General features: G+C 39.7%; 1 protein-coding gene across 2 annotated transcripts; it reads right to left on the bottom strand.

The window, feature by feature from the left end:
• Window positions 1-720: 720 nt before the first annotated feature.
• LOC100529192 (collagen alpha-1(II) chain) lies at window positions 721-22,055 on the bottom strand. 2 transcript variants are annotated; one of them, XM_023957127.1, is made up of 54 exons: window positions 21,750-22,055; window positions 20,145-20,351; window positions 19,047-19,063; window positions 18,884-18,916; window positions 18,328-18,360; window positions 18,077-18,130; window positions 17,700-17,801; window positions 17,176-17,253; window positions 16,781-16,825; window positions 16,614-16,667; window positions 16,305-16,358; window positions 15,722-15,775; window positions 15,524-15,577; window positions 15,363-15,416; window positions 15,220-15,264; window positions 15,061-15,114; window positions 14,899-14,943; window positions 14,770-14,823; window positions 14,392-14,490; window positions 14,234-14,278; window positions 14,018-14,116; window positions 13,870-13,923; window positions 13,651-13,758; window positions 13,477-13,530; window positions 13,268-13,366; window positions 13,122-13,175; window positions 12,775-12,873; window positions 12,612-12,665; window positions 12,453-12,506; window positions 12,318-12,371; window positions 12,101-12,154; window positions 11,792-11,836; window positions 11,496-11,594; window positions 10,264-10,371; window positions 10,089-10,142; window positions 9,936-9,989; window positions 9,771-9,824; window positions 9,584-9,637; window positions 9,395-9,502; window positions 9,191-9,244; window positions 6,546-6,599; window positions 6,289-6,450; window positions 6,033-6,140; window positions 5,578-5,685; window positions 5,408-5,461; window positions 5,204-5,311; window positions 5,051-5,104; window positions 4,832-4,939; window positions 4,696-4,749; window positions 4,105-4,212; window positions 3,730-4,018; window positions 2,614-2,801; window positions 1,790-2,032; window positions 721-1,707 (listed from the first exon to the last, which is right to left on the bottom strand). In XM_023957127.1, exons 1-54 carry the CDS (start codon window positions 21,838-21,840, stop codon window positions 1,561-1,563), a joined length of 4,470 nt encoding a protein of 1,489 aa, XP_023812895.1. In that variant the 5' UTR covers window positions 21,841-22,055; the 3' UTR covers window positions 721-1,560. The 2 variants fall into 2 exon arrangements, with proteins under 2 accessions (XP_023812895.1, XP_023812896.1); XM_023957128.1 differs by lacking the exon at window positions 20,145-20,351 and having other exon boundaries at window positions 21,750-22,054.
• Window positions 22,056-27,603: the final 5,548 nt, after the last annotated feature.

Here is a 27,603-nt window from a genome sequence, read left to right as displayed (position 1 = left end):
AACTTTATTTCAGTCAACAGTGTTCTGTATTGATGTCTGTTAGCTCAAACATTCATTTTGTTTTTTTAACTTTATGGGAACTTGTTCCCTCACACGCACTGGAGGATCTGACTCAAGAAATAAAACAAAATCTTTTTTATGTTTAAGAGGAGAAAATGTTTCCACACCATTTTCTGGATCTTCACTCAAAAATCAGTTCCATTATGAATAAGTTTTTCCTTTTATTTTTCCAATTTACAATAATCAGCGGTGCAACAAAAACAAGAAGAAGAAAGAAAAAGAGATCGTAACAAAATAAAGTCAAACATGTACACGCCCTCACACACACAAAAACATGCCACCCTGGTTGATTTTCAAGAGACTGTCCATGGAGTCCGACTCTCAGCAGCGGGGGGGTCCAAAGGAGGCCTCTTTGCAGCCCGTTCCCCCAACTGCACCCCTCCTCTAAGGTGGAATGTGAATGTGTGGTGTGAGGCTAGTGGGATTTAAGGATGGGGATGATCAGGATGGTGGTGGGGTTTTGGGGGGGGGATGATAGCACCTTCTGAGGAAACCGAAAGCAAAAATGGCCGTCGGTCGACCCCAGATCCATCTGGAAGCTGATGGTTTGCTCAGCTGAACAGTTTTCCTTGTTTTTCACCGTGAGGTAGCTCTTGAACAATCTGGATGACCGAGACAAAACAAACCAAAAAAAAAAAAAAAAATTACGCTTTTCCAATTCCTTCTGTTTTTTTTTTTTTTTAATAAGATCGGGGCCTTCTTTTGATGGGCAGTAAAGGGGGGTACAGGACATAAAAATCATACATCCCAAATGTAACCTTATTCTCCAAAAAAAAAAGTGTTGGTGTGCATATAGACACATGTACACACACATATGTGGAAATATATATATATATATAAAACGATCTGGTTGTTTATAAACACAGACTTTTACAACATTAGAACCAAGGGTTTATCATACACGGTAACGCTTTTGCTGCTGCTCTCAATAGACAGGCCTGAACTGAAATAAGGCGTTTTTTTGTTTTGTTTTTCTACCCTGATTCAAAAGGCCATATTAATGTTTCAGAAGGGAAACGGGGAGGGAGTGTGGAGTAGGACTGGGACAGAGGCCGTGCAGCTGTTCTTTAGTGGAAAAGGGGGCTTGTGTTGCTTACCAAAGTGAACCCCTCCAGTCCTACCTCAACTCTGCCCACTCCGGTTAGACAATAAATAAGTGACATCAAGTCATGTTTCTGTTCTCCATAACTTGGTTTGCTTGGTCCCTCTCACTCCTGGCTCAGAATCATTCTTGTCACCAGTAGGCCATGGGAAACATGACTGGATCTCAGGAGGCGGGTTGACAGAAAATGTGCTGCTATTATTGCCGGTGCCCTTAAGTGCCAACATCCAACATGGAGAGCACTTCGTTGTGAGAGAAAATAAAAGTGTCAATTTTCTTTTTTTTTCTTTTTTTTTTTTTAGATTTCCAGTCTTCTTTTATTGTGGAAGAGTGTTATGTTTTCTTGGTTGAGTTTGTTTATTTCCTGTGTTTTTGGGGGGCCGTTGCAATACTCAACTTTACAAAAAGCAGACGGGGCCTATGTCAACTCCAAATTCCTGATCTGCTCCTCCAATGTCCATGGGAGCAATGTCCACGATTGGCAGGCGGGATGTTTTCATTGTTTTGTACTCAAAGACGGTATTGCTCCACCGGCCTGAATGCCTCTGTTGGGTGAAAGCAGACATTGTGTGACTACAGCCTTTTATTTGAACAGAAACTGGTTTTCATATTGATATTTGTACCCACCTTGCAGCCATCCTCCATCACACTGTAGGTGAAGCGGCTGTTACCCTCTGCACGGATTTCCACATCATTGGATCCCTGCAGAACCAACGCCTTCTTCAGGTTTCCTGTGGCCTGGTCCATGTAAGCAATACTGTTTTTGCAGTGATAGGTGAGGTTCTGGGATGCTTCAGTGGACAAGAGCCTTAGGAAATTCAGCTGGATGTTGGCAGAGTTGGGAATAGGGCCGTCCTGACCATAGCTGAACTGTGGAGCCAAACAGCAAGAGAACAATTCAATATTTCCACTCAGAAGATGGCCCTTTTGTGATGTGTTTAACCCTTTAAAACCCAAAACATCAGCAAATTGACAGAAAACTAAATATTGGAGAAAGTGACACACACACAAAAATGGCAATATAATTTTTTGAAAAATCTAAAGATAGATGTCACAAATGGTATTTCTCACAACAATGTTAGTTTAAGATGCAAAAATATTGTCACCAGTGTTCAGGAAAAAAGCACCTTATTTACCCACTGTCTCAAATTTGGTCCACACTTTTTAACATGGTGTAACAGTACAACAAAAAATAAAATATATACACATTTTGTATTCTTTCAAAATAGTAAGTAGTCATTTAAAGAAACGAGTAACAACAGATGAGTTATTTTTGGACCAAGTTAAAGATAATGTGCTTTAAAGGAAAGTTTGGATCATGCTGATGAGATAGGAGTCAAAGAAATCAAATAAAATTACATTTTATTTATACATTTATTTTTCTATCAAAACATAACACACATGGATCAAAGAAATATGATACAAATGGTTATATAGGGTTAAGTACTTACATGGAAGCCTCCGCTGATTGTTTCTCCAAACCAGATGTGCTTGAGATTCTTGCTCTTGCTGCTCCACCAGTTTTTCTTTGGTACTTTGCTGATTCTTGGGTAGACACAGGTCTCTCCAGTCTCCATGTTACAGAAGACTTTGATGGCGTCAGCAGTGCAGCCCAGATTGGGATCAATCCAGAAGTCACCTGGTGGAAACAGACTTGGGTTAATTATTTAATTAAATTGAATTAAATATTTCTTGTCATTTTCATAAATAGACAAAAACCAAAGATTTTAAACCTAGGAAATGAAAGAGAACAAAAAGAGTATTTTTGAATTTTATTTCCAAACCAGTTTTTGAATGTTATTTGGTTTCTTGAATTGATTGTTATAGATTGTTCCACATCCTGACTCATTGAATTGAAATAAATCTTTCCTTTGTTTTTGCTCTGGATTTTGGCAATGAGAAGATCTCACATCCTTTTTAACTACTTTTTTTTTTAATCTTCTGTTTAATGTGTGGCAGACAATTGTAATGCGATAAATTTACAATACTTCTATCAACTAAACTTTATATTTAAATCATTTTTAATTGACTAAATAATGGATTGGAGGGATTTCTTTATTACTGCCAGATATAGTTTTTTATTGCTATTTGTGTAAATTAAAAATTGAACTTCAGGATGTTTTACATGTGTTTCTCAAAATTTCAATGGAGTACCGGTAGTTTAAAACGTGGAACAATCAAGGAGTTACACAATAAGTACAGTGCCACAGCAGCTGTTTTTGCTATTTTTGTTTTGATATTATTAATATGGGATTTCCAATTAAAACCCTCATCAGTAATGACTGCCAGAAATTCAAACTTGATTTAAATGTAATTATGATAAAAGCACAACATGAAACAGTGATGGAACCTGTTAACATCCCGTATCAGATCAAGTAAATATCTGTTTTCCAGGTCAGTTAAATGAAAGTGGACATCTTTTCCCAGACTTTTGAAGGACTTTCAGCTTGTTGCCCCTCGTTGTGTCCAATTGATTATAAAAACTGGACCTATTCATTTCCTTCTCTAATAATAAATATTTAAGAATAAAATAGATAATTTTAAACTTTAACATTTGCTTTACTTACCACTCTTCCACTCAGGATGACACAGCTTGAGGTCTCTGCATGTGCGAGCAGGGTTCTTCTGGGTGCCGTCTGGACTGCGCATGTTCTCGATCTGACTGTTGAGGGATTTGAGCGTGGAATCGACCTCAACATCGTGCTGCCTCAGGGAGTTGGAGGCCTCATCGGCCCTCATGTATCTGAGAGGATCTGGAGACTTCTCAGTCTGACCCAGACCGGCAAAGGCAGACAGGTCGATGCCGGGGCCTGGAGGACCAGGAGGACCAGGGGGTCCAGGATTACCAGGAGGACCCTGTAAGAAAAAACAAAAATGAGATATAACTGAAATGGAATAACGTGGACTGTTGATTTTTTTGCTTTTTATATGTTTAGACATACAGCAGGGCCAGTCTCTCCAGAGCGTCCACGAGGTCCAGGTGGTCCAATGGGGCCAGCTTGTCCATTGTTTCCATCTTTGCCAGCAGGTCCAACTGGTCCAGGTGGCCCCTTTAACCAAAGAAATTGTCAATCAACTCAAAACATTCTTTAACCAAAACCTGATTGTTTTAGTAAATTTGGACTTTCCTATCCAAATCACAAAACTATTTAATTTTTTGTAACTAGTTTTAACATGAATTCTTTTCAAAAATAAAATATCTAAATGCAAACATGTGGCTGCAGCAGTGGTTTTCTCTCAATTTTCAAATGAAGCCTTCAGTTACTGAGCACAAAGATTGCTTGGTGACCTGTTTTTATTATCATGCACACTGCAGTGAAAATCTAGAATAGATCTTTAAGCTTTGGTTTGATCTCAGCAGGGGTTCTTTCACAAATCACCCTCCTGCCTGTCTGCCTGACACTTTTCCTAGCAGCCAGTCTTATCACAAAGGTTTGTAATTAAAATGACCTCCTCTGGAGCCATCTCAAAAACGTGCTCTTCACTTCCACGTCATTTCATAAATGCTACTTGTATTCGGTTAGTTCTCTCACCTTAGCTCCGCTTGGTCCTGCAGGTCCAGCCGGTCCAGAGTCTCCAGCAGGACCCTGTGAGGACAAGCACAGCACCAGGTTAGACGCTGAGTAAAACGACACTAGTGACACAAATTTAAGCTGTTAGATCTCTTACAGGGGGTCCAGGAAGACCCTGCAGACCGGTGAACCCACGGTGACCCTTCTGTCCTCTTTCTCCAGATTCACCAGCCTCCCCCTTATCTCCACGTGGTCCTTGTGGCCCCTGGGGGAAACAAATAACCATACAAACAAATTAAGTGTGTAACACTTAACTTGTGATAACTTACAAAAAACCCCATCTCATACTACTTCAGTCAGGAAGGATGCTACTCACGGCCATTCCTCGAGCCCCAGCTGGTCCGGGTGGGCCAGCAGGTCCTTGAGCACCCTGAAGACAGACAAAGATCATTGGTGCTTCTTTGTGCATTGACTGGAGATTTTAGCCATTATCTTCCTGTGGTCATTTTGAGGGTCCTGGATGACTCACATTCTCTCCTCTGTCACCCTGCTTGCCAAGAGGTCCAACAGGTCCAGGAGCACCAGGAGCACCAGGAGCTCCAGGGGCGCCAGCCGGGCCGGTGTTTCCTCGCTCTCCCTAAAGACACAGAGAATATTGAGTTTTCCCCGCTACCTATTCCAGGTGGAGTGGATTTATTTTTTTACTTTTCACTTTTCATTAAGCTTTTGTCACCTTGATTCCAGTGGCTCCATCCCTACCCGGAGGTCCATCTGATCCAGGAGTTCCCTAAAAAATAAACACAGTATTCAGAAGAAAACATAAATTCACCGAATTTATTGGAAGGGTCATGTCCGTTATGATGTATGTGGATGTGCGGTTGACTGTTGGAACTGTGTTCTGACCTCTCTGCCAGGCTCTCCAGCAGGTCCAGTGAGTCCAGGTGGCCCAACAGGTCCAGGAGGTCCACGGTCACCAGAACCACCAGGCGCTCCCTGTTTACCAGGCTCTCCCTAAACACAAGAAGAAAAATAGGATCAAATTTTAGGTTGTTCTTTAACTTTACCATATTGATGTTTTTATTTGCTCTGTGATTGGCTGGCTCAGGACAAGTGTTACAAATTGTGTTTCACCGTGCAGTGAAATCACAAAAAAGATCCATGAACTTTTGTTTTCCATAAAGATTTATTGTCTGACATCGTCTTTGACCAAAAGTCAAATAAAATGTCAATAATCTGGGTTACAAGGATATTTGGAAGCATTTTGGATCACTGAAATTAAATTAAATTTTTCAAATGTTCAATATATTGGCTAAAAGCTGTTAAAAGAAAAGAAAAAAGGCTTTTTCAGAAGCACTCACGGATGGTCCAGGGAGACCTGGGAAGCCTCTTTCTCCTCGCTGACCAGGTAAACCTACAATACCACGGGATCCAGCCAGACCCTGAGGACCCGGGGGTCCATCGGTACCCTGCAGACAGAAGTGAGCAATTAAATAACGATGACTGGACAAAGCAGAACTCAAAGTGGGACATTTGATCATGGGTGCTGTCTTTTATTATTAGCTCACAAGAGGAGTTTTAAGTTAAAATGCAAAAGAAATAAAATAAGAATCTCACTGGTTTTCCTTCCTCTCCAGGCTCTCCTTTCTCTCCTGGAGGTCCAGCGGGTCCACGCAGTCCAGCATCTCCAGGTCTACCTGGTGGGCCGGCATCACCACGAGTACCCTTTGGCCCATCTTTACCAGCAGCGCCAGCGGGACCAGCAGGGCCAGGGTTGCCCTGTGATGAGAAAAAAAAACAAAGTAAAAGGGTAAGATAATAAATACGTAGAATGTAAAATGAAAATTTCTTTTGTTCTTTGAAGTAAGACTCACATTAGGGCCAGGAGGTCCAACTCTGCCAGCAGCTCCAGGGAAACCTGTGGCACCCTGTTGAGAGGAGAGAGATGCAGCTAAGGTGCCAATTGCTAAGATTTTTTAAAATCTATTAATGAGGAAAACTGTTTTTTTTTTAAGTCTGTAGAATTATGTTTAGGTTTAACAGAAGGAAACTGCTAGAAAACAAACAACTTGATCTGGTTTATTTGAGCAGAATTATTGTTGGAATTCTGGGGGTTTCCTGTCTTTTTATTTAAAATTCTTTTGTAATTTTTGATTATAAATAAATATCAAAAGCGCCAGTGAATAGAGCAATAACAAGAGACAAAGCCTGTTTAAGAGTATCAGTCTTCCGATAGCAGACTTATGTGTGTCATTTAAGCTGTGAGAACTTTCACACCAGAAGTTGAGTCAAAAACATTTCAAACTCCTAAAAGTGAAACACAATATAGCAAGCGCACATTCATTTGAAATGTAGAAAGTTGTAGATCTTAAAAGCCTTTTTCTGACTGGTAATGCTTTGACTAATCGGAGAAGACTTTTTTTTTTTAAAGGATCCCGTTGAGCTGCATCAGTTGGTTCAGTGTGGGACCATCAAGACTTTCTGCTACGCCGAGCTTTTCTGAACGACCTGCTGTGAAAAGGCTTTTTATAGTGTCTTTTGTAGCACTGTGATTGAACTGCTCTTTCATATTTAATAACAGCTGGATCTCATTTAGTGACATTTTTAGAAGGACTACAAAGAGATTAATCAGATCATGCACAACATGAGATGGTTCGTCTAGTACTGATCTCCTAATTTCTACAGCAAATAAAATTGTTTGCCTGAAGCACATGTCTAAAGTGGGTGATAAACACTGTGATCTTGTAAAAGAGAAAGAGACTATTTTTGAGTGGAATCTTTTTTGTCCAGCTAAAACTCATTAGAGGTTGTAATTAAATCCGTCTTCTATAGAACATTCATATCTTAACTCTCAAATAGGGAATTGCCTTTTTTTGTTTTGCATTTTGAGTTAGAAAACTATTAAATCTTTAGCAATTGTATTTTTCCCAAAATAAGAAGCAGGTTAATAAGTTCAAGGATTTTTTTTATGTATCGCACTGTATATTTCCATTCACTGTGGACAAGCAGGTGTATTTTTTTCAAGCAAGATTGATTCATCCCTCAAGAAATAAGGTTATACATTTTTCACAGTTCAGAATTAGTGTCTTCATGCAATAATTTCAGATTAAGATAAAAGTGAGAATCCATTAAATGTTAGTTTTATTACTTTTCCTTTAAAAAAAAAGAACATTTGGTTTGATGCTTTATTTTATGGATTCCTTATCCAACATGCTGACTTTTAATCAGTTGTTCTGTTTCTTTTGCAGCTTGGCTTCTGTGGTTGAATGGAAAAATGCACACATCCTACTTCTTTGCAACATCTATATCACGTTTCTGCAACCTGCAACCTTTTCTGCAGCCTCTGTTGTATAATATAACACATTATAATTCAATTATTGTAAAAAAGTAAAAGCTAAATTTGACAATTGTAAGGCTTAATGGCCACAGAAACTTTAAAAAATAGTATTTTTTTTAACAGTAAAGTAGTACTTTAAAGCTTTCGCTGGGTTTTGGTCTGTAAGAAACTAAACCTAATTGCTTTTTTAGCATTAAAGGCTACAGATCCCAGGACTGAACACACTTGAAATGTTTATTAAGTGAGCAAAGAGGCTTCGCAACAATCTTATTGACCTAAAAAATTCCTTCATGTTGTATGATAAAATACTGAGTTTTGGTCTGAACTCATGTTTTCCATATGACTGTTTTCCCCCTGCCTCTATCTGCCACCATGATCTATATCCTCTGGATAAATGCAAGATGTTTGTTTTTATTTGCAACTTTTCCATATTCATATCCTTATTTGAAATGGAAACATGTTTAGAGCTTTAAACCCTCAGAACAGACTAAACTAAGTATAATAGAATAGGGGACAGGCATTTGTGATTGTAGATAATGTGTGGAATTGAGTTTTAAAAAGTCCAAATCAGATCTTTACAACAAAAAATCAATACCAATTAGCCAAATCCATTCATTTATTTATTTTTTTCAAGATAATTTTGAGAATGTTTTTCAGACAAAAAATGGCTTCAATTAGTTATTTTATGCAAAAATGTATAACTTTTACTAATAAAATGAAATCTTCAAAAGAACAAATCAATACTGTTTAGTCAAATCCATGAATCTCTTTTTGTGATTTCTTGAATGTTTTTCAGACAAAAACAGCTTCAGTTAGTGCTTATACAAAAAAACTTAGTTTTTACCAATAGAGGGACAACCTTGTTCAGTTCATGTCACTGGCTCTATGAAAAATGCTTTTATAACCCAAAAAATTACATTTGAATGGAAATATAAAAATTGTTTATTGCAAATTTTGACTAAAACCAAATTTATTCTTTGTTCAGCCTTAATCATTTGCCTAACATAATGGTTTGTGAGCGTTAGCTACTGTTTTCAATGGTTTTGAATAATTTAATACATTTCTATGTTGTTGTTTTTTTTTTTTGAGGAACAGGTTTCCAGAAATTCAAATAAAATGAGCAATTTACTTGAGGAATTGATAAATCATTTATCTTCTAAAATGTAACAATAAGTTACTTACAGGAGCTCCCTGAGCACCACGTGCTCCTTTAGGTCCAGATACACCAGTAGGTCCCTTAAAACACAGAAAAACAGTTAATTTATCCCCATATCACACTTCAGAACTAGAAATGTTTGGTTTCTGCTTTTTACTATGTATTTCTATAAATGAATACAAGATACAGAGCACCTTGTTCAGGTCTCAGTTTCCAGGTTAAATACTTACTACAGGTCCAGGAGCTCCAGATGGTCCCTGAGGTCCTGGAGCACCAGATTCACCTTTCTGTCCAGACTCTCCAAGCTCTCCTTTGGCTCCAGGCTGACCATCTGCACCCTAAATATATCCAGCAGAGCAGTAAAATGAGCATCACTTACCCAATTGCTTCAGGTTATACTACCTGAGCTCTAAACTTACAGGAGGTCCAGCAAATCCAGCAGGCCCTGGAGGTCCCACCTCACCACGGTCGCCCTGTAAAAGTGCAGAATGCATTGAATGAGATCAAATCAGAGATTGGATCAAATATTTTTTTTCTTCTATTTAAGTGGTCAACAATGGTGTGCCATGCACATTCTTATGTTTGAGGCTTTAGGAGGTTACTTACAGGAGCGCCTCGAACACCAGGGGCCCCAATGGGGCCAGTAGATCCAGTCTCACCCTAAAAGTAAAATTAACTCTTGGGTAAAAGCTTCAGGATCCATAACATTCAAAATAAATTCTGTAGTAGAACTTGATTTGGCAAAGATGGAGGTTATCAGTTTTATTCTACCTTGGCACCGTTAGGTCCAGCTGGGCCAGGAGGACCAATAGGGCCAGTCAAACCCTGGGTAGAAAAGGAAAAAAACAATATCACAGAATTAAAAAGGGAAAAAACAGATAGGATGAGATAAAAGAAATTGCTAGGGGTTCATGTTGAACTTACTCTTGCACCATCCTTTCCAGGAGCACCTTCTGGTCCCTTCTGCCCATTGTCACCCTGCAAAACACGATAATTATTATTATTTATTCATATAACACACATTTAGGGAACTTTAATACTTTTTCCCCTCAAGGAATATAAATCATTGTAACACAAATTTTGCTGATCCAGTACTGACTCTGTCTCCTTTCGCTCCTGGAATTCCACCAGCTCCTCTTTCTCCAGGCATACCCTGGAGACCTGGGGGGCCCTGGGGTCCGGCAGCACCCGCTGGTCCTATTGCTCCCTATTTAAAAAGAAGAAAAAAAGTTGATTAAATCTAGTATTTCAAATGAAAAATACAAATTCAATATGCTAGCATTTGTGTGTGTGTGTGTGTGTGGGGGATGTCTTAATTAAATTTCAATACATCTAAATATCTTTATTTGAATGACAGTTAAGAAAGTTTAAAGAAACAATACAAAGAGGTTAAATCAGGACGCAGCTTCATAATTAACGTGTTTAATCATTTTAAACATCAGATAAGTTTAATGTTTTCTGTAGCACATTTGGAGTTTCATTCATTTAAGTTTTTTTGCCTTGAATATAAATAAGTCTATGTAGCTTAAAGTTATATGATGGATATTTTTCTTACTCTAAAAAAATACAGGCCTGAACTTTTTATGGAGACAAATATATGTTACAGCAGAAACGTCTGGAGTGACCGACAGCGCCTGCAATCAAAAGATCAGCAAACTTGTAGGATAGTGGCTGATGGTGAGCGGTTCTTTATCAACATTAACCTGCAAAAGCTTTCAAGTTCCAGCTGAATGAGAGGGAATTCAGCTAACTCCAAGTTGTAGTATAATGAAAGCGTGCAATTTTTAACAAAATAAAGGAGGTAAAATACTATTTTAGTGCTTCAATGTAAGATTTCTTCTAATGCTGCTTTACAAATAACTTGCTTTTCTTCATTAAATGTTGTATAAAGTTCACAAAAATGGCAGATCATTTAAGCCCTGTGACCTTTATTGGTTTTCACAGTTTAATAAACACATTTTTCATAGAATAAATACAAATAATGTTTGTATCAATTATAACTTGAGGTTGTTAGTTGAAAGCCTGATATAGTTTAGTACAGTATTTTACACTATATTTTGTTTCATTGTAATATAGATGAAATAAATGGCAAAATAATTGCTATGGTGATCTGATTGCTCATTAGGTGAAATAGAAAGTAAGAACGGTTGCTATTAGTCTTAATTTCAGATGTTACTCTGATGACCCTGATTTTTTTCTGCTGTATTATGATTTTCATGTTTCTGGGGTGTTTTTTTTAGAGGCCCATGAGGCCAAACATGCATTCTGTTTTTTTTAATGTGACATTTATCAGCCTGTTAGAAAAAATGTAGTTGTGTGTTGAGTCATCACCTTTGGTCCATCACTTCCAGGTGTTCCTGGAAGTCCACGAGGGCCCTGGAGACCCTGAGGTCCAGCACCGCCTCTCTCACCAGGAAAACCACGCTCACCCTGTTTGGAGACAAAAAAAACCCAAACCCGGATCAGCGGCAGAGACACTCAGTAACAGCTCAGCTTGACTGACTTACCTTTTGTTCATTAGTGTTAAAAAGGCCTAACCTTTACATGTGTTTGTGCACAAAGTCTATAAATGACTGTTCTGAACCTTTTGCTCTAGAAGTCCTCTGATTGTGGGAGTCTGTACTCACTCTTTGTCCAACAGCACCGGGAGCACCAGCCTCTCCAGAAACACCCTGCAGAGAAACAGGCATAAGGTATCAAATCACAGCCTGTTCTGATGCAGCAAATACAACTTTTACAGTTGATTATGGATTTCATAACCTATTGTATGAAACTAGAAAACAAAAATAGACATTTTAAATGAAACTACAAACAGAATGAGTGCAGCCACTGAAGGAGTCATTTGTGACAGAGAGTGAGAACAGGACAGAATATTGTGATTGACAGAAATTAAAAACTGGTCACAGACCCTGTCAGCTTAGTAAGGACAGACTCACCTGGTCTCCAGGCTTTCCAGCCTCTCCTGGAGGTCCAGCTGGTCCAGGTAGACCCTGTCCCACAACAGGAAATAGGTTAGTAAAATAATAAATTTCATGACTTGTGATTCTTTATGTTGTGTTTCTGCTGCAAGCTGATGTTGGATACAATGGGCATAAGTATCTTTCCAATCACGTTTCATGTACTCTCAAAGGTTTGATCAAAATAGAAGCTCACTTGGAAGCCAGAAGGTCCAGGCTGTCCTTGCTCTCCTCTTTCTCCAGCTGGTCCCTAAAGTTAATAAATCCAAACATGAAGGATCAGACGCACAGAATGTCAGCTCACAACATGTTGGTGCACTGAAGTACTCACAGCAGGGCCGGGAGGTCCTGCAGAGCCAGTCTCGCCATCTTTTCCAGGCAGACCCTGTTCAGAAAAGATGGCTAAACTTAGAAAGGTGATCTCAGAAGAAATAAGACATGTTAGAGAGTTGGTGTAGGTTCAGTATTGATGATAAATTAATGTACTTACCCTCAAACCAGGACGACCAACAAGCCCCTTCTCTCCCGGTTTTCCTGGTTCACCCTGTTTTGAGAAACATTTTCTTTGATTTTTCCTTTAAAATTGTATTCAGTAGTACACAAATTTAGAATGATGTGAGCTGAATATGTGGTGCTTCTATCCTACTACTTACATTAGCTCCCTTTGGTCCAGGGAACCCCATCACTCCAGGCTGTCCACGCGCTCCCTGAGGGCCAGGTGGGCCGGGGCGACCGTCCTCACCAGAAGCCCCCTACCACAGGCACAAAAACACAATTCAAAAACCAGAAAATACCAAGTAAAAATGTATAGCTCCTTTTCATGAATATTAGTGTGCATTTACTTTGTTTTTAGATTATAATGTTTTTAAGGCTGCCAAAAAAGACTCAAACTATTCAAAAGTGAGCCTAACATTTCTGGAATATCTGCAGCTCTTTGTTTAAAGTTGAAAACACATGCAGATATTGTGTTATATTGCTTTTTCTTGGTCATTTTACTCACAGTAGGTCCAACTTTGCCTTGAGGACCAGCATCTCCAGGACGACCAGTAAGACCCTGTGAAATGTATGCATGTTAGAGATTGAGAAAGTGGAACACGGTCCAGCAGCAATAATAAATCTGGAAAAATTGACTTTAACAAGACTCACTCTGGCTCCAGGGAGACCAGGCTCTCCAGTGCGCCCAGGATCTCCAGTGGCACCTTTAGGGCCAGAAGCACCAGCGACACCACGGTCACCAGGAGCTCCCTGAAATAGATCAAAATAAAAAATTTACTTGTTTGTTTTCAAATCAGCCTTCACCTGAAGTTTGCTCATTGTTTTTCTGTACATCAAAAACGTATTTAAGGAGGACCCACCTTGGCACCAGCCAGACCATCTTGACCAGGGAAACCACGGTTACCAGGTGGCCCCTACAAAGAATCAGAACAAGAAAACCGACTGGTCAATCCACTGATTTGACTTCCATGGTGCCATGACAGCCTATGGTCATGTGTTACAGTCTTAACAGTAGAAGCATGCCAGTTACTAACTCTTTCTCCAGGAGGTCCAAGTGGTCCTGCAGTGCCAGGTTCTCCTCTTGCACCCCTCTTTCCTTCCTCTCCAGCAGGGCCAGGAGGACCTTGAGGACCAACAGGGCCCTACAGATATTGAAATGCTGATATGTTTATTTTTTCCCAGGGGATTTCCACTCTCTACAACAAGCATGACAAAAGAATCTTTGAAATGTAATACAAAATTTGATGACTCACAAGCTCTCCCTTTGGTCCAACTTCACCTTTGAAACCAGGAAGACCAGGGTCTCCCTAAATATTACATAACAACATAGAGACAGTTAATGATTATACCACAGGAATATGTGAATGTTTCTCAGAGTATTAAATGGTCCAGCAGACTCACAGACTGTCCTTTGGGGCCCAAAGGCCCAGTTGCTCCCTGTGGTCCTGGTGGGCCCCGAGGGCCAGGGAATCCTGGAGCACCAGCAATACCAGGAGCACCCTTAGTGGAGAAAGATGTGAGGAAACGTTTTAAACTTGCAAAAATTAGGTTTTTATTTTTAAAAACATTATGAGAAAACAATGAATCCACAAACAACTGCTAAGATAATGTTCTTACAGCTGATCCTTTTGCTCCAGGGATACCATCAGTTCCTGGGTTACCCTATAGAGAGGTGGTAAAAAGCATGTTCATTTACAAAAAAGAAGGACTGAGTGTAAAACTGCTTTGTGCAGTTTTTAAATCTCATTCTGGATGATTGGAATCAGTGAACAAACCGATGCTCCGGCAGGTCCGGGAGATCCTGGTGTTCCGGCCTCTCCACGGGGTCCCTGTGGTCCTTCAGCTCCTCGAAGACCAGTTGGGCCAGCTTCTCCCTGACAGGAAAACAGTTTATAAAGTCTTCAACAATAAATTACAACTTTTTATGCTTCAACTGCAGACTGGCATGATGGCAGAAACATTGCATGTCCCAATTTAAATGATACAGATTTAAATTCTACAGACTGAGGTACAAATGAAAGGACTTTGCAGCTACTGTTTTATACAATAACATGTTACCAGATAGAATAAAAAGCAACAGATTTTATTTTATATTTATAGTCATACATTTTGTATTGGAAGCTATTTTCCATGGACAAGTGATTTGTACAAACCTTGGCTCCTGGGGATCCTGGGAAGCCAGGAGCTCCTGCAGGACCAACTGGGCCCTGTGAGAAGAAGAAAATTCGTCATTTCTAAAAAAAAGATCCCAAATGAACTGTAAGCGAGAAGGGGACACGTACAGGTGGACCAGCAGGACCAGGCAGGCCGTCGTTTCCACGGGCACCCTGAAGAGTGCAAAGAAAGGATGCGTCACAATGATAAACTTTTTAACAGAATAAAATTTCCAAAACTGGAGTCACATTTCAGTTATTTTTCCTAAATATAAAAGGAGGGTTACTCACAGCAGCTCCAGCAGCACCAGGGCGACCCCTCTCACCAGGCAGACCACGTGGACCCTATAACAGATAACATAACTTGTTTTTAATGTCTGATTTTACATAGAATATTACCTACAACTAAATTGAATATGACTGAAATATTGCAAGACAGCTCAGTCTCACCATGGGTCCAGGTGCACCATTTTCTCCAGAAGCACCAGCCTCACCCTAATGGGAAAAGGGATGCAAAAAAGATAATGTGAACACAAAACAGCATCAAGTTGTGGAATTAGGAAGCAGAATGTGAACACCACAGATGACCCTACCTTGGCTCCTGCAGCACCAGTTTCTCCTTTAGCTCCATCCAGGCCAGGGTGACCCTAAAATAAAGCAAGGAAATGCCCATCAGGGCACCACAAGAAACTGAAGCTCTGTAGGTCTGAGTGCAAGGTCAGTTTTGTGAAACATGAAGGATTTCAGGACTCACTCTGTGTCCTTTGATTCCAGGAAGTCCAGGAGTTCCAGGGAATCCGCGGGCTCCCTGAAACAAAACACGCACATTTACTGAGTTTTATTTAACATTCATTCATTTGGAACTTTCAGATGAGAAGCAATCCTGAAGTTAGAAACGAGCAGAGAGAGGAAAGAAGCAGGTGAACGGTAAAAACAAAAGGTGATTCCACACCTGAGGCCCTGCAGGTCCACGCTCACCAGGTTTTCCCGGTTTTCCAGATTCTCCCTTGAAGAAAAAAAGAGGATTAATAAGAGAAGATATGCATGGAGATATGATGGTGTTCAGTGCCTTTTGCTGCAGTGGCAGCTCCCTGTTTACATGCTGTAAAGCAATTCATTGACAGCATTTAGACTTACAGTGCCCCCTAGTGGTAGAGCAGAGCAACAATATGGACACAGAAAATGCTGCAACAGCTGATTTGTAAGCATTTTTAAAATGAAAAATGCCGCATTTGATATAGTGGTTGACAAATGTTAAATAATGTTGAAAAAGGAAAGTACAAAAACGTAAGTGAGAAGGAGGGTCTAAGGGCAGGGTTGCTAAATTTAATTTCATCGGTTTAGTTTGGCAATCAGCTTTTGTATTTTATAACTGATTTTATGTTTTGTACAATTAGTAAAGTCAGTTGAGACAACTGTGTTGTAACATTGGGCTGTGTAAATAAAATAAATGAATTGAATTGAATTACATTTTTTGCTGGATTTTGATTCAGTTACAAAATGATGACTCGTGTTGCTATGGCGCTGAAACTTACGTCACTTCCTGGTTTCCCAGAAGGTCCAGGTGGTCCACGAGGTCCCATAGGTCCCTATCATAAAGCAAAACCACCAGTTATTTACTTGCATATATAAAGAACTTGTAAATAATTTTATCCCACAAAAACAAGTTCAGCCCAACAGGTGATTTATTTTATCAGATTATACTATTTTAAAGTAACACAATAACACATTTTATTAATATTAATGTCAAGCAAAGCACTGTTGCAAAAAATCTATCTTAACGTAATACATTGTACAGTCATTCAACAGAAAAACCATGCATTGTTGTTGCTGTTCACACTTACAGCTGGACCTGACTCTCCAGGCTCCCCCGGGGCACCTTGGAAACCCTGTGGTCCCTGTTAGTGCAAATAACAAATAAAGTATCAGGAAAATGTTCACGATCTCCTTGGTAACTCTGTGGTCCTGCCTTTTCTATCGACCAAATCATTCCTTCAAAAAATAGACTTACCGGAGCACCGGAAGGTCCAGGGGGACCACGAGGACCCATGGGACCCTGCAGAGACACAAAAGACATGCAGACAATGTCAACATCCCGACATCCCTGATCAATACCGTACATTCTCCACCCTTTACCTGGTTTTGACTTTTTAAATTATCAGTCCTCGTAAAAATATTGACACAAGGTGCTTTTTTTTTATAATACATTCAGTATAGTACTCTATTGGCTTTTTCTAAATGTTGTTTTGTACAAAACTGAATGAAAATGAATGAAAGAGAGTCAATGTTAGACAGACTAGAGAGAACTTCTTAAACCACAAGGTGGCAGTGTTGCTTTCAGGTTTCAGCTGAGCGATAGGATTTTTTTCTCTGATTTATCTGATAAAAATGTGGGCTTCCACTCACCATTGGTCCTTGCATCACTCCCATCTGCGCACCGCCGGCCTTCTCATCTGAACCCCCAGCCATCTGAGCAGCAAAGTTCTGAGAAGACAACAAAAAAGACTAAAATTTAATGAAGGTTTCTAAGGTTTATCTGACTTTGCTACACAATCCTCACATGATTATTTCAAATAATCAGTAAAAATCTTATTGGAGAATTTTGCCTGTTTGACTTTTCCGTCATAAATAAATGTGTGTTCATCTGCTGTGATGATTTTCTTAATATTAGTCATTTGATTGAGGAGAATTAAGTGCAGGTAGAGTTTAAAAAAAATTCTAGTGTCTGCTTCAATAGACTTGTATGTGAAAACTGACAGTGAAACAAAGAAACTGATACAAATCGTGAACTATTTGTTTAGATTTCTACTCTCAAACCATTTATGTATTCTGGTTAAGGCCAACATGTTATCTGTGATCCTGTGATGTGGGGGTACTTTCCTCTTGAGATCTTTATCTTAAATACAGAACAGCTAGGTCATCAGACTTACCCCTCCAAGTCCTGGTGGCCCAGGTGGTCCAGGTGGGCCAGGGGGTCCGGGGTTTCCAGGGGTGCCAGGCTCACCATCTCTTCCTCGAGGTCCAGGATTTCCCTGAGGAAGAAAATGAGTTTTCATTAGAATTTAAAAAGGACGTCAAAGAACAATTGAAGAAAAATAACACTGTCTGTGGAAATTTCTTTAAACGTGCTTTGTGCTCACTAAATTTTAGATGCATATTGCAAACTTTCTCAACGTGTGCATGACAAAGTGTGCATTCTTTGGTTTTCTGGTCAAGGGTGATGTAATTGAAGACAAATCTAAAATCTTTTGTGTCTTAATATTTCCACATTTCTATCCAGGAGTGAAATCTTTGTATTATATCGTACCTTATCACCCTTAGCGCCAGCTTCTCCGCGTGGTCCTTGCTCACCTGGGGGGCCCTGTCAAAATATGCATAGTCTGAATTTAATCTTTTCATTACCTCTGACATAAAACCAAGAATTCCTTTTCCCAGTAGAATTCCTATTCTGACTGACTGTTCAGTTGTATTGTATTGATGCAAAACTCTGTGGTAGTTTCAGAATGATGTACTTTTGTTTTAAAGAGTTTTAATAATCAGAATAAACTATATGTTTACCATTGGGCCTGGTGGTCCCTTAGGTCCTACAACCTGAAAAAATGTAAGAACCAAAAAAATAGTTAGTCAATTGTTTGCTTTTGCATCTTTCAAGAATGATTGTCTCACTTGTTTCACAACATGTCTTTGTGTCTGTTTTTGTACTTGAGGACATTCCAGCTTTACAGTAAATAAACCTCAAACCCCATATGATGAAAATTCAGTTGATGAGAGACTTTTTTTTAATAAACATCACCTTGCCTTAACCTCTAATTTGGCTGGGTTTTTCCACCTGATGTGCACTTGAAGCAAAGAGGATTTGATTGGGTTCATTATCCACCTGGAATGCAGCTTCACCCCCCCCCCCTCCCATTGTCAGAAACGTTATATTTGGTCATTTGGTCACATATCCCGGAGAAACTGTTATGTTAAATCAGAGGAAGTATTTGAATTCGAAATAATGTAGCAGTGTTGGAGTCTTCAATTGAAGGAACTTAACTTGATCAAATTTGGTCAACTTGAAGATCCAAAAAAATTATGTTATGAATGACATGAACTTGTGGTGGTCTTGACTCACATTTGCAACGTCTCCTGGTTCTCCTTTTTGGCCCTGTTAGATGAAACAAATATTTAAAATCAAGCATTGACTGTAAAAATACTATGATTCAATTAATATATATATATATATATATATATATAGTTTTACAAATATCACGTTGTTTCCTGTTCTTATTTCTTACCTTTGCACCAATCCTCTCTAGAGTTGGAAAGACATTGAGGTGGGAAAAAGACAGAAATGTTAAAATTGAACTGAAACATTTCAAACAGACAATTTCTTCAAAAGCTCACCAACATCTCTAAAGAGGAGACCTGCAAGCAAATCTGAGGATTCTGCAGAGATCAAATACCACTCACCAAACCCAAAGGCAAAGACCCCATCCAGATTACATTAATGATGGAAGAATGGAAGCAGAGGCCAGCACAGAGGGGAGTGCTTAGATCTGATTTTACATGTTAACTTAAAAAAGCATGAAAAATGCATGTGAGAGCCATTGTATGTGTCTGCCATAAATCATGTAATGTAGCAAAGCAACAACTGGGAAAGCTCTCTTTTTGCCTTAAAGATTTTTTTTTGTCATTTTAAATCTGTTTTTTATGCTTTTGTTTTCTGTTTTATAAACATAAAACCATCTTAGATGGAAAAAAAATAAATATTACTTTTAATAACCTTAATTGTTTAAAAAATTGTCTGTTCGTAACACAATGCGCATTTAGAATTGTAATAGGTAAAAATCTAATTACCCCAAGTTGTTTACAAAGGATGCATCAACTATTTAAATCCATCAAAAAGTAAACTGTCCTCTTTGACGTTTTGATAAAATTCAATAATTTGTTGGAAAAACATTCACTGTGTCCTCATTCACATGATTATTGTTGTAAGTCCTTACTAAGACAAACTTCAGAGTCAGTCTGGATGAAACTGGTCAGAAGTTTGCCTGCTGCTTGAGGTGGAGACTAGACAGCAGATCTTCAAATTCCCATCCCACACTTGTGTTGCCTTTTCTAGCTTCCGGGAAAAAACATGCATTAAGCACTGCAGAAAAGAAAAGAATGAGCAGAAAGTCACTAAATGAAAAAGAATTCTAAATCACAAGTCTTCTCTAGTGTAGTAAAATCTAGGACAGGCACAACCAGACTCTTTCAGAGAATCCAGGTCTGACTGGACCTAATGTTTTAATCTAAAAGAGTTCCATGTGGTTAAGAGAGAGCCAGAAAAGGTAGAACTGCAAGATTGAAGAGTAATTTATTTATGGGTTTGTGAATAAATAAATTACAACCAATGGGCGCACTGGCATCAGCCGGGCAGATGGGGCAGCACTCTCCAGATGGGATGACAGGGTTGGGGCACTCTTTGATCTCCTCGCAGATAATTTCATCACACAGAACCGCTCCGCTGTCACACACACAGATGCGGCAGGGCTCTGGTTTCCACACATCCTTATTGTAATACTGCTGCTCATCCTGGATGCAGGCACCTGCATCCTCTTTGGGGGATGCAGGTTGGAGGTTGGATGCAGGCGATGAGAGAAAAATGAAGAGAAGAAGAAGAAGATAAGAAGAAGCAGAAGATAAGAAGGTTGAATGAAGAAAAAGTAAAGAAATGGTCAAAGGGGAAAAATGAGGAAGTAGGAGGAGTAACAACAGGGTGGAGTCACCAGGGGAGGGAGTCACATGAAGACACAAAAGGATGTTTTTTAATAAAACTTCATGGAGCTGTTTATAAATGGAGAAAATATGAAGCATAAGATAATTTCATGATTTGAACAAATATTTTAAAAACTTAAAAGTTAGACAATCCTTTGAATATAACAAGTGCAAGTTCAACCCTATAATCTGGTATTGCAATCAGTAAAGGGAAGACATTTTTAAAAAAAAAAAAAAGCCAGATTTGACATAAAGAGTGTTTTACTGCCGTAAAAGGTGCAATGTCAACACAGGCACAGCTAACAGTTGTTTCTGAAACCCGAGCTACGGTATTTCACGGAGTGTGTTTAACCTGCAGGCCTGCTCTGCCCCTCACATGAATGAACCTCTCTTACAGCCATACTGTGCCCAATTGACAAGCTGTTGCTGTAAGTAAACAGGGGCTCTTTCTAAATTTCTCCATCTGGATTTCATAGCCCCAGTTCACACACGGATTGAAGAAGAAAGAATGAGTGATGTGTTTGATGAGCACAACGAGGCCCGCAAGCTGCCACTGTGGGTTTTATTAAACATGTTTGTGGAAGCAGACTTAAGCACTAAAGGGTTAGTTTAGATCCTTCCAAGAATCCACTTAAGGTTTGATTTGAGCTTTGAATTAATAAAATGCTAAAGGTGAATAGCAAAAAAGAGGGAACATCTCAGTTTCCTTTTCTTGCACAGTAAAGTCTCAGAAGAATGTATCCTTCATTTTTGGACTCCCTGTTGTGCACTGCAGCTACTTGTCTGCTCTCTACCTGCAACCCCTTGAGCCTTCTAGTCTGAGGTCAAGCCCTGTCTGACCCTCACGTCATGAACAGCCTAGCCAAGCTTTGTGAGTGAGGTTCACGATCAACATTTTAATGGAGGTTTCAACTCTCTGGTCGGCCGCAGAGGCCACGACAAGGAAGGCATCAACAGGCTTTTGTACACACTGTCTTTGCTAGAAACCAAAACCTGGCAACACACATCAGGAAGGGTTGATCAGGTGCAAACATGTTTCATCCCACAAAGCTTCAACCTGACAGATACAGTTCTGTATTCATTTTTCATTCTTAAGAATATTGAGGATTCAGATTTTACAATCGACACACTATGGGCACAAATACATTCACTGATTTAACATGTACTTTTCTTCTAAAATTGCTAAAAAACAAAAGATCAAACTGTAGAAAAGCAGAGTCTTGAAAACAGAAACTTACCATCGTCCTCCTGACATCTAACCACGGATAGTAAAACAACTTGAGATGCTACAAGTAGCAGAACAGTCCTTGAGTCCACTAAGCTGAACATGTCTAAATATTAGACATGCAGGAGCTTGGGTGAGAAGTGCAGGGACACCGGTGACCAGGTCTTTAGTGGGGTGTGGTGTTAGGTGTGTGTTCCCAGAGACTCAAAGCACCATACAGTCAAACCCTCCAAAGTCTAAGTGGAATCCAACGCGGGGCCCCAGCTGGCACCCTGCACCCAGCGCGTCAGGGCAAGTACCGCGGTTTTATGTCCACTGTGCCTTGTATGGATCTTCGTATATTCCAAAATGCCAGTCCTTCCCCCAGACCCCCTGTGAGGCTGAAACCCGAATCTACTCCCCCCTCCCCTCGATCTCACAGCATCCACTCTCCGGATTTTTCTTTTTCAAGCAAATCCCTCCTTCTTTTGACCTGCTTGGCCTGACAAAGGATGCACCTTTCTCACTGCGGGCAGCGACATCTCATTGTGTAAATTCTAGTGCAGGACAAATGGAAAAGAATCTTAAAAACATCACCACACATTTTTGTGAGAGGTAATACCAGTGAGGTATGCCAAATCAGAAAAGTATATCAGTGAAAAAAGTTACCTTAAGCCTAAAATAAGTGAAGACTGAGGCTGTTTTGGTTTACAGGCCAAGTTGTAGATTATAGAGATCAGCAGAGGGTCAAGAGGGTTCTTTGTTCTGCTCAAGACTCTTGGATTATGGATTAATCTGCAAACTTGAGACAACCTTTAAACGTGGACCAATTTGTGTCACATTCCTGTTACTGTTAAACCCTCTGTATTGAAAAAAAAAGCAAAAGGTCATGAGGTCCGGCAAAAGGAAATGGCCTTTCAAAATACGTCATTTTGTTTTGAGACTTCAGACCATAAAATAGTGTTTGTGCCTCTTTGCTTTTTTTCATTTGCAATTTTTATGTCCATGATTAAAGAACTGAGTTCAGTAGCAACCATCCTCATTAAGTTGTTCATAGATTGTTGGAATATTTCTGTGATTATACACAGTTCCGTGTGCTACAGTTAAGGCCAGGTGAGCCGTTTTAAAAGAGCTCTTTATCATCAGAAGAAGCACAGGGATTTCAGGGTAATGACATTCCAGCCATGTGTGTTGTACAGAGAGGACATTTCGGACTCTTATGTCTTTCTCTAAAATCAAGTCATTTTCCTTAAGCATGTCTGTACAGTGTCACTCTGCAAGCCCTCCGTCCACAATACATTTGGACAAAGATTGAGACTTTGCTGTTTTGATAAAGTAACTCCCTGTATACCCCTGGAGTAACTCCCATGATGCTGAAAGTGTCAAGCAATTGCTACAAATTCCCCTTCAAACACAGGAGAGATCTACTCTTAACAGCCTGAAACAATGTAGCAGTACTGGCACTGAAAGTGTGAAGAGGATCTTTGAGAGTGTTCAGCACCAGTTCTGAATCCACTGCAGCCTTTCCACATCATTTTTCTCTGCTGCTCAGCCTGTATGCTGCCTTCTGCCGCTTCCCAGCAGGCACAATAGGCCTCTGTGTGCACGGCCCGTGGAATGCTGTGAGATGGCAGGGCAGTGGGATAGCTGCATGGTGAGGATGGGGGTTGGTGGGTGAGGAAGGGTGTGGAGGCTCTGAGGATGAAAAACGGGGAGGAGGTGGAGTGGGGTTGGTTCGAGGGGTTGGGGAAGGAGACGAGATGGAAGGAGGGTGGAGATGGAGGGGCTGATTTCCCTACTGTGCGGGTGCACAGAGGCTCCAGGGGTCTACAGGGTGTCCAGGTTTCAGTGCAGTGACCATCTCAGCGGAGTGACTGCAGGACTCTTAGCAAACCCATTTATACCAGTGGCCCCTCTAAAGAACTCCTATAAGCTGTTATCCAAAATACCTGCACATGCTATTAACCATTCTCTTTCTGACACCTGGCTGTAAATTATATTACTATTTACACCAAATTTAAAAATGTTCTTTTTGCAATTTTTTGTTATGTTGTTGTTGAACTGCTGCTTTTTAAGGCATTTATGTTGTTCCTTATGGCCTTCTAAAGGAGTATTGCTGTCACCTGACATACCTGGTTAAAAATAGGTTATATAAACACAAAACGGTGACGAGTGGGCAGCCAGTGATCACATGAAGAAGAGCAAAAAGAAGCATCTAGGAAAATAAATATTTTTTGCTCTATTTTCTATATTTTGTTTGAATTGTTTGAACAGACACTGTCAGTTGTTAAGGAGTCTGATGGCAGAGGGAAAGTAAGAGTTCCAGAGTCTGGTAGTCCTGCACTTCACACTCCTGTACCTCCAACCTGAGGGGAGGAGAGAACAGACCTCGTTGTGGGTGGGTGGGGTCCTTGCTAATGGACGCAGCTCTCCTGTGGACCCTGCGCTTGTAGATGCTCTGCAGCGAGGGCAAGGCAGTCCTGGTGATCTTGGACCCAGTTTTCACCACTCTCTACAGGGGTTTGTGGTCCATGGCGGCAGAGCTGCCATACCACATGTGATGCAGTTGGTCAAGATGAGCTGACCAACGCAGTTGCTGAGGATCTTTGGGGACATGCCAAACGTCCTCAGGAAGGACAGCCGCTGATGAGCTTTCTTTACCAGCTGTGTGCTGTTGAGTGTCCAGGTGAGGTCCTGGCTGAGGTAGACCCCCAGATATTTAAAGCTGCTCATCCTCTCCACTTCCAGACCCCAGATAAGCAGCTGCTGATGAGGGTTCTTTTTCTTTCCCCATGTCCACTTTCATCTCCTTTGTCTTATCTGTGTTGAGGGTGAGGTTGTTGTCATCACACCGTGTCACCCGTGTGGCCACCTCCCTCCTGTAGGCTGCATCGTCGCCACCACTGATGCGTCCCATCATGGCTGTGACTTCATCAAACCTTAGGATGATGTTATCCTTGGCCACACAGTCGCGGGTGAACAGGGTGTAGAGGATGGGGTTGAGGACACAGCTCTGTAGTGTGCCAATGTTTGTGATGATGCTGGCTGAAGTATTGTTCCCTATTCTAACAGCCTGCCAGTCAAAACGTCCAGGAGCCAGTCACAGATGATGGGATGTAGTCCAAGGGAGAACAGATTTTGTTTGAGCTTGTGGGGAACAACCACATTGAACGCATAGCTGTTTAGTATGTGGCATGAACACATACTAAATGGGATCAATCCAAGATTCTCAGCAATCCAAGACAAAAAGTGATGATACTATGGTTTGCAAATCATATTTATCATAAATGCAGTTTACTTTTTGCTGTTATTAGATTGTGTTACTTCATGTAAAGTATGATCCACAAAAGCAGACTAAAACTGAAAATATAGGGGGAGATATAATACGTTTTTTCCTTTGTTGACCTAATAATGGAAAATAAAATGGTGAGTGAAACAAGCTCACTGACGTTCAGATAGAAATCACATCATTCTTCTGAAATAACATTTTTAATCTAAAATTGCTTTGGAACTTGGAATATGTCTAGTGAATAATTAAACATAGCATGTATTCCTATATATCCCTTATGATTACAGTGACGTGTTTTTATGTCTGTTTGTCTGCAAAACCTGGACAGGTCAGAAATGTTTGGACATGTTTTTCATTACTGTAGTTGTAGAGTTAGATATGCTTCTTTAGCAGTCCTGCCATATCGCCTGTCCATCCTGGGAGAGGAAACCTCCTTCATGTGTGAACTTGATTGTGGTGAAATAATCAAAGCTCTTTTAATTACAACCACTGAGTGTTACATTGTAATGTGCAAAAATGATTACTGAAATGTTTAAATTACAATCAATAAGCAATTAATTTTGTTTCCTTGATCTGCAATATGTAGCAATAATTTCTGGTTTAATGTTATCATGTGTTCTACTGATAATCAATTATTATTACATACCGGTATCGTTACTGTTTACTGAAATCATGAATGAATGTTTTTTGAAGATCATCAATCATTAATGGGCACTGGATTTTGTTACTTCAAGAGAATCTATCTGATCAGAACCGGATTTAAAACACTGTAAAACTATCAAATGAATGAACTCAGTAGGGGTGGGATTATATAAACTTGCTTCTTCCCACTCCTTTTCAAGCAATAAATCAAACTCTACTTATACCTCAGTTAATGATCACTGTATTTAATTAAGCAAATGTGATTTAAGTGACATTTTTGTTTTGTTTTCTGTCTTTTAAATCTATGCATTTCATCATTTCTGTAATAAGTTTGATAAATATGTGTAAATTCTTTATTGCTTTGACTACAATGCTTGAAATAAATCAATAAAATCAAAAAATCTAAATCAAATGTGGGCATCCCTGTCCCTTCTTCGTTCTTTTTTAGGAATTTTCCCTTTTTGAGAAGGAGGGTCTAAGGGGCAGGGATGGCCAGTGTAGTTTAGTCTGTTTAGCAATCACAACTATGTTATAGTGTTGGGCTACATAAATAAAATAAAATGAATTGAGTTGAATTGACTTGCTACATATGCAAAACACTGATAACATGATGTTTCTGACTCACATGTGCACACTTGAATTTCCAGTTAGATGCCAGTTTAAAAACAAATGAACCAACAAGTAATTAGTGGGTGGTTCATTGCACAAGCATCTTTACAAATGAAATAGGCATACAGTCTGTTACTGAAATCTTTGTTTCACCTCTGTGGTGAGATTTAATATTCCGGATAATTGTCATATTACAAAATTTATTTTAACCTTTTACTTAAAGATTATCTCAAATGGGCTGTGTTTATTTGATTGACAGGTAGTTTTTACTTCCTCTGCGTTTCATTTGTTTGCAGGTTTGGGGAAATTGACTCAATTGACTTATCAATTCAGTCATCATTCATCCAAAATGGCTGAAAAATAGGCTCACTATGAATCGATGAGTCATGTAAACATACACTTTTGTATGGTCCCTATGCTAATAAAAGACTGAGTTAGCTACTTTTCTATCCTGATGAGTATAAAAAAAAAACAAAGAACCAACAAACCTTGTGACTTTTGTAGATGTTTGCATCATCATTTTACCAACGCTTCAAGTTCAAGTGGACTGGTTTCAGCTCTAGAGCGTTCATATTTAAATAAAGTTTCTACGAATGGTTTCTAAAATAAAGACTGAATGAGTTAGTCTTTTCCCTTAATTGAGAAATTTTTGACACACTGCAAACTTGTGTTCATCCCCTGATCTGCTCCCAGTTCTTAGACTCTTTGTTGTCTGCATTTGTGATCAGATCGTTTTATATGTTTTGATTTACGATTCAAAAGTAGCATCTCTGTCCGATCAGTTCTAAAAATATGCTCAGTCAAATATAAACACTCAACATCACTGTTCTTTTTCATTAAGCTCTAAAATTGGCCTCTCGGCCGGAGCTTTAGCCTCCAAATTACAGACAAAATCAAAGTACCAGACCCTGTATGTTTCTTTTCCTGTGTGAGGTGGAGGGGGGAGAGGTTAAGTTTGTGCAGGCTTGGTGGGTGCAGCAAGGGGGGCTTTTTTCACATAAGATGGAGGATGAAGAGACAAAGGTGGCATTCACTGGCCCAGGAATGGAAAACATTTTCCTCTGAAACAGAGAAGCTACAACCGGCAGAAGTGGCGCGGAGAGGCCATCGGTTGGTGTGCACCCTTTGGAGAAGTCACATGCCTAAAAATGAAGAGGATATGAGCAGAGACTGCAGAAACATTAATTATTTGGTATGAAAGATAATGTCACCTATTGCTGTTAAAAGTCCTAGCTTGATGTATTTTGAAAAGTCTGGGAAAATTGAAGCAAACAAGAGCTAAATCAAAATAAAAAAAGAAATAATTGTATGAAAACATCACCAAATACACTTTCTTTTTAATTCAACT

The sequence above is a fragment of the Oryzias latipes genome, chromosome 7 (assembly GCF_002234675.1).
Source record: "Oryzias latipes chromosome 7, ASM223467v1".
Lineage (NCBI taxonomy): Eukaryota > Metazoa > Chordata > Actinopteri > Beloniformes > Adrianichthyidae > Oryzias > Oryzias latipes.
This window is presented reverse-complemented; position numbering and strand designations above follow the sequence as displayed.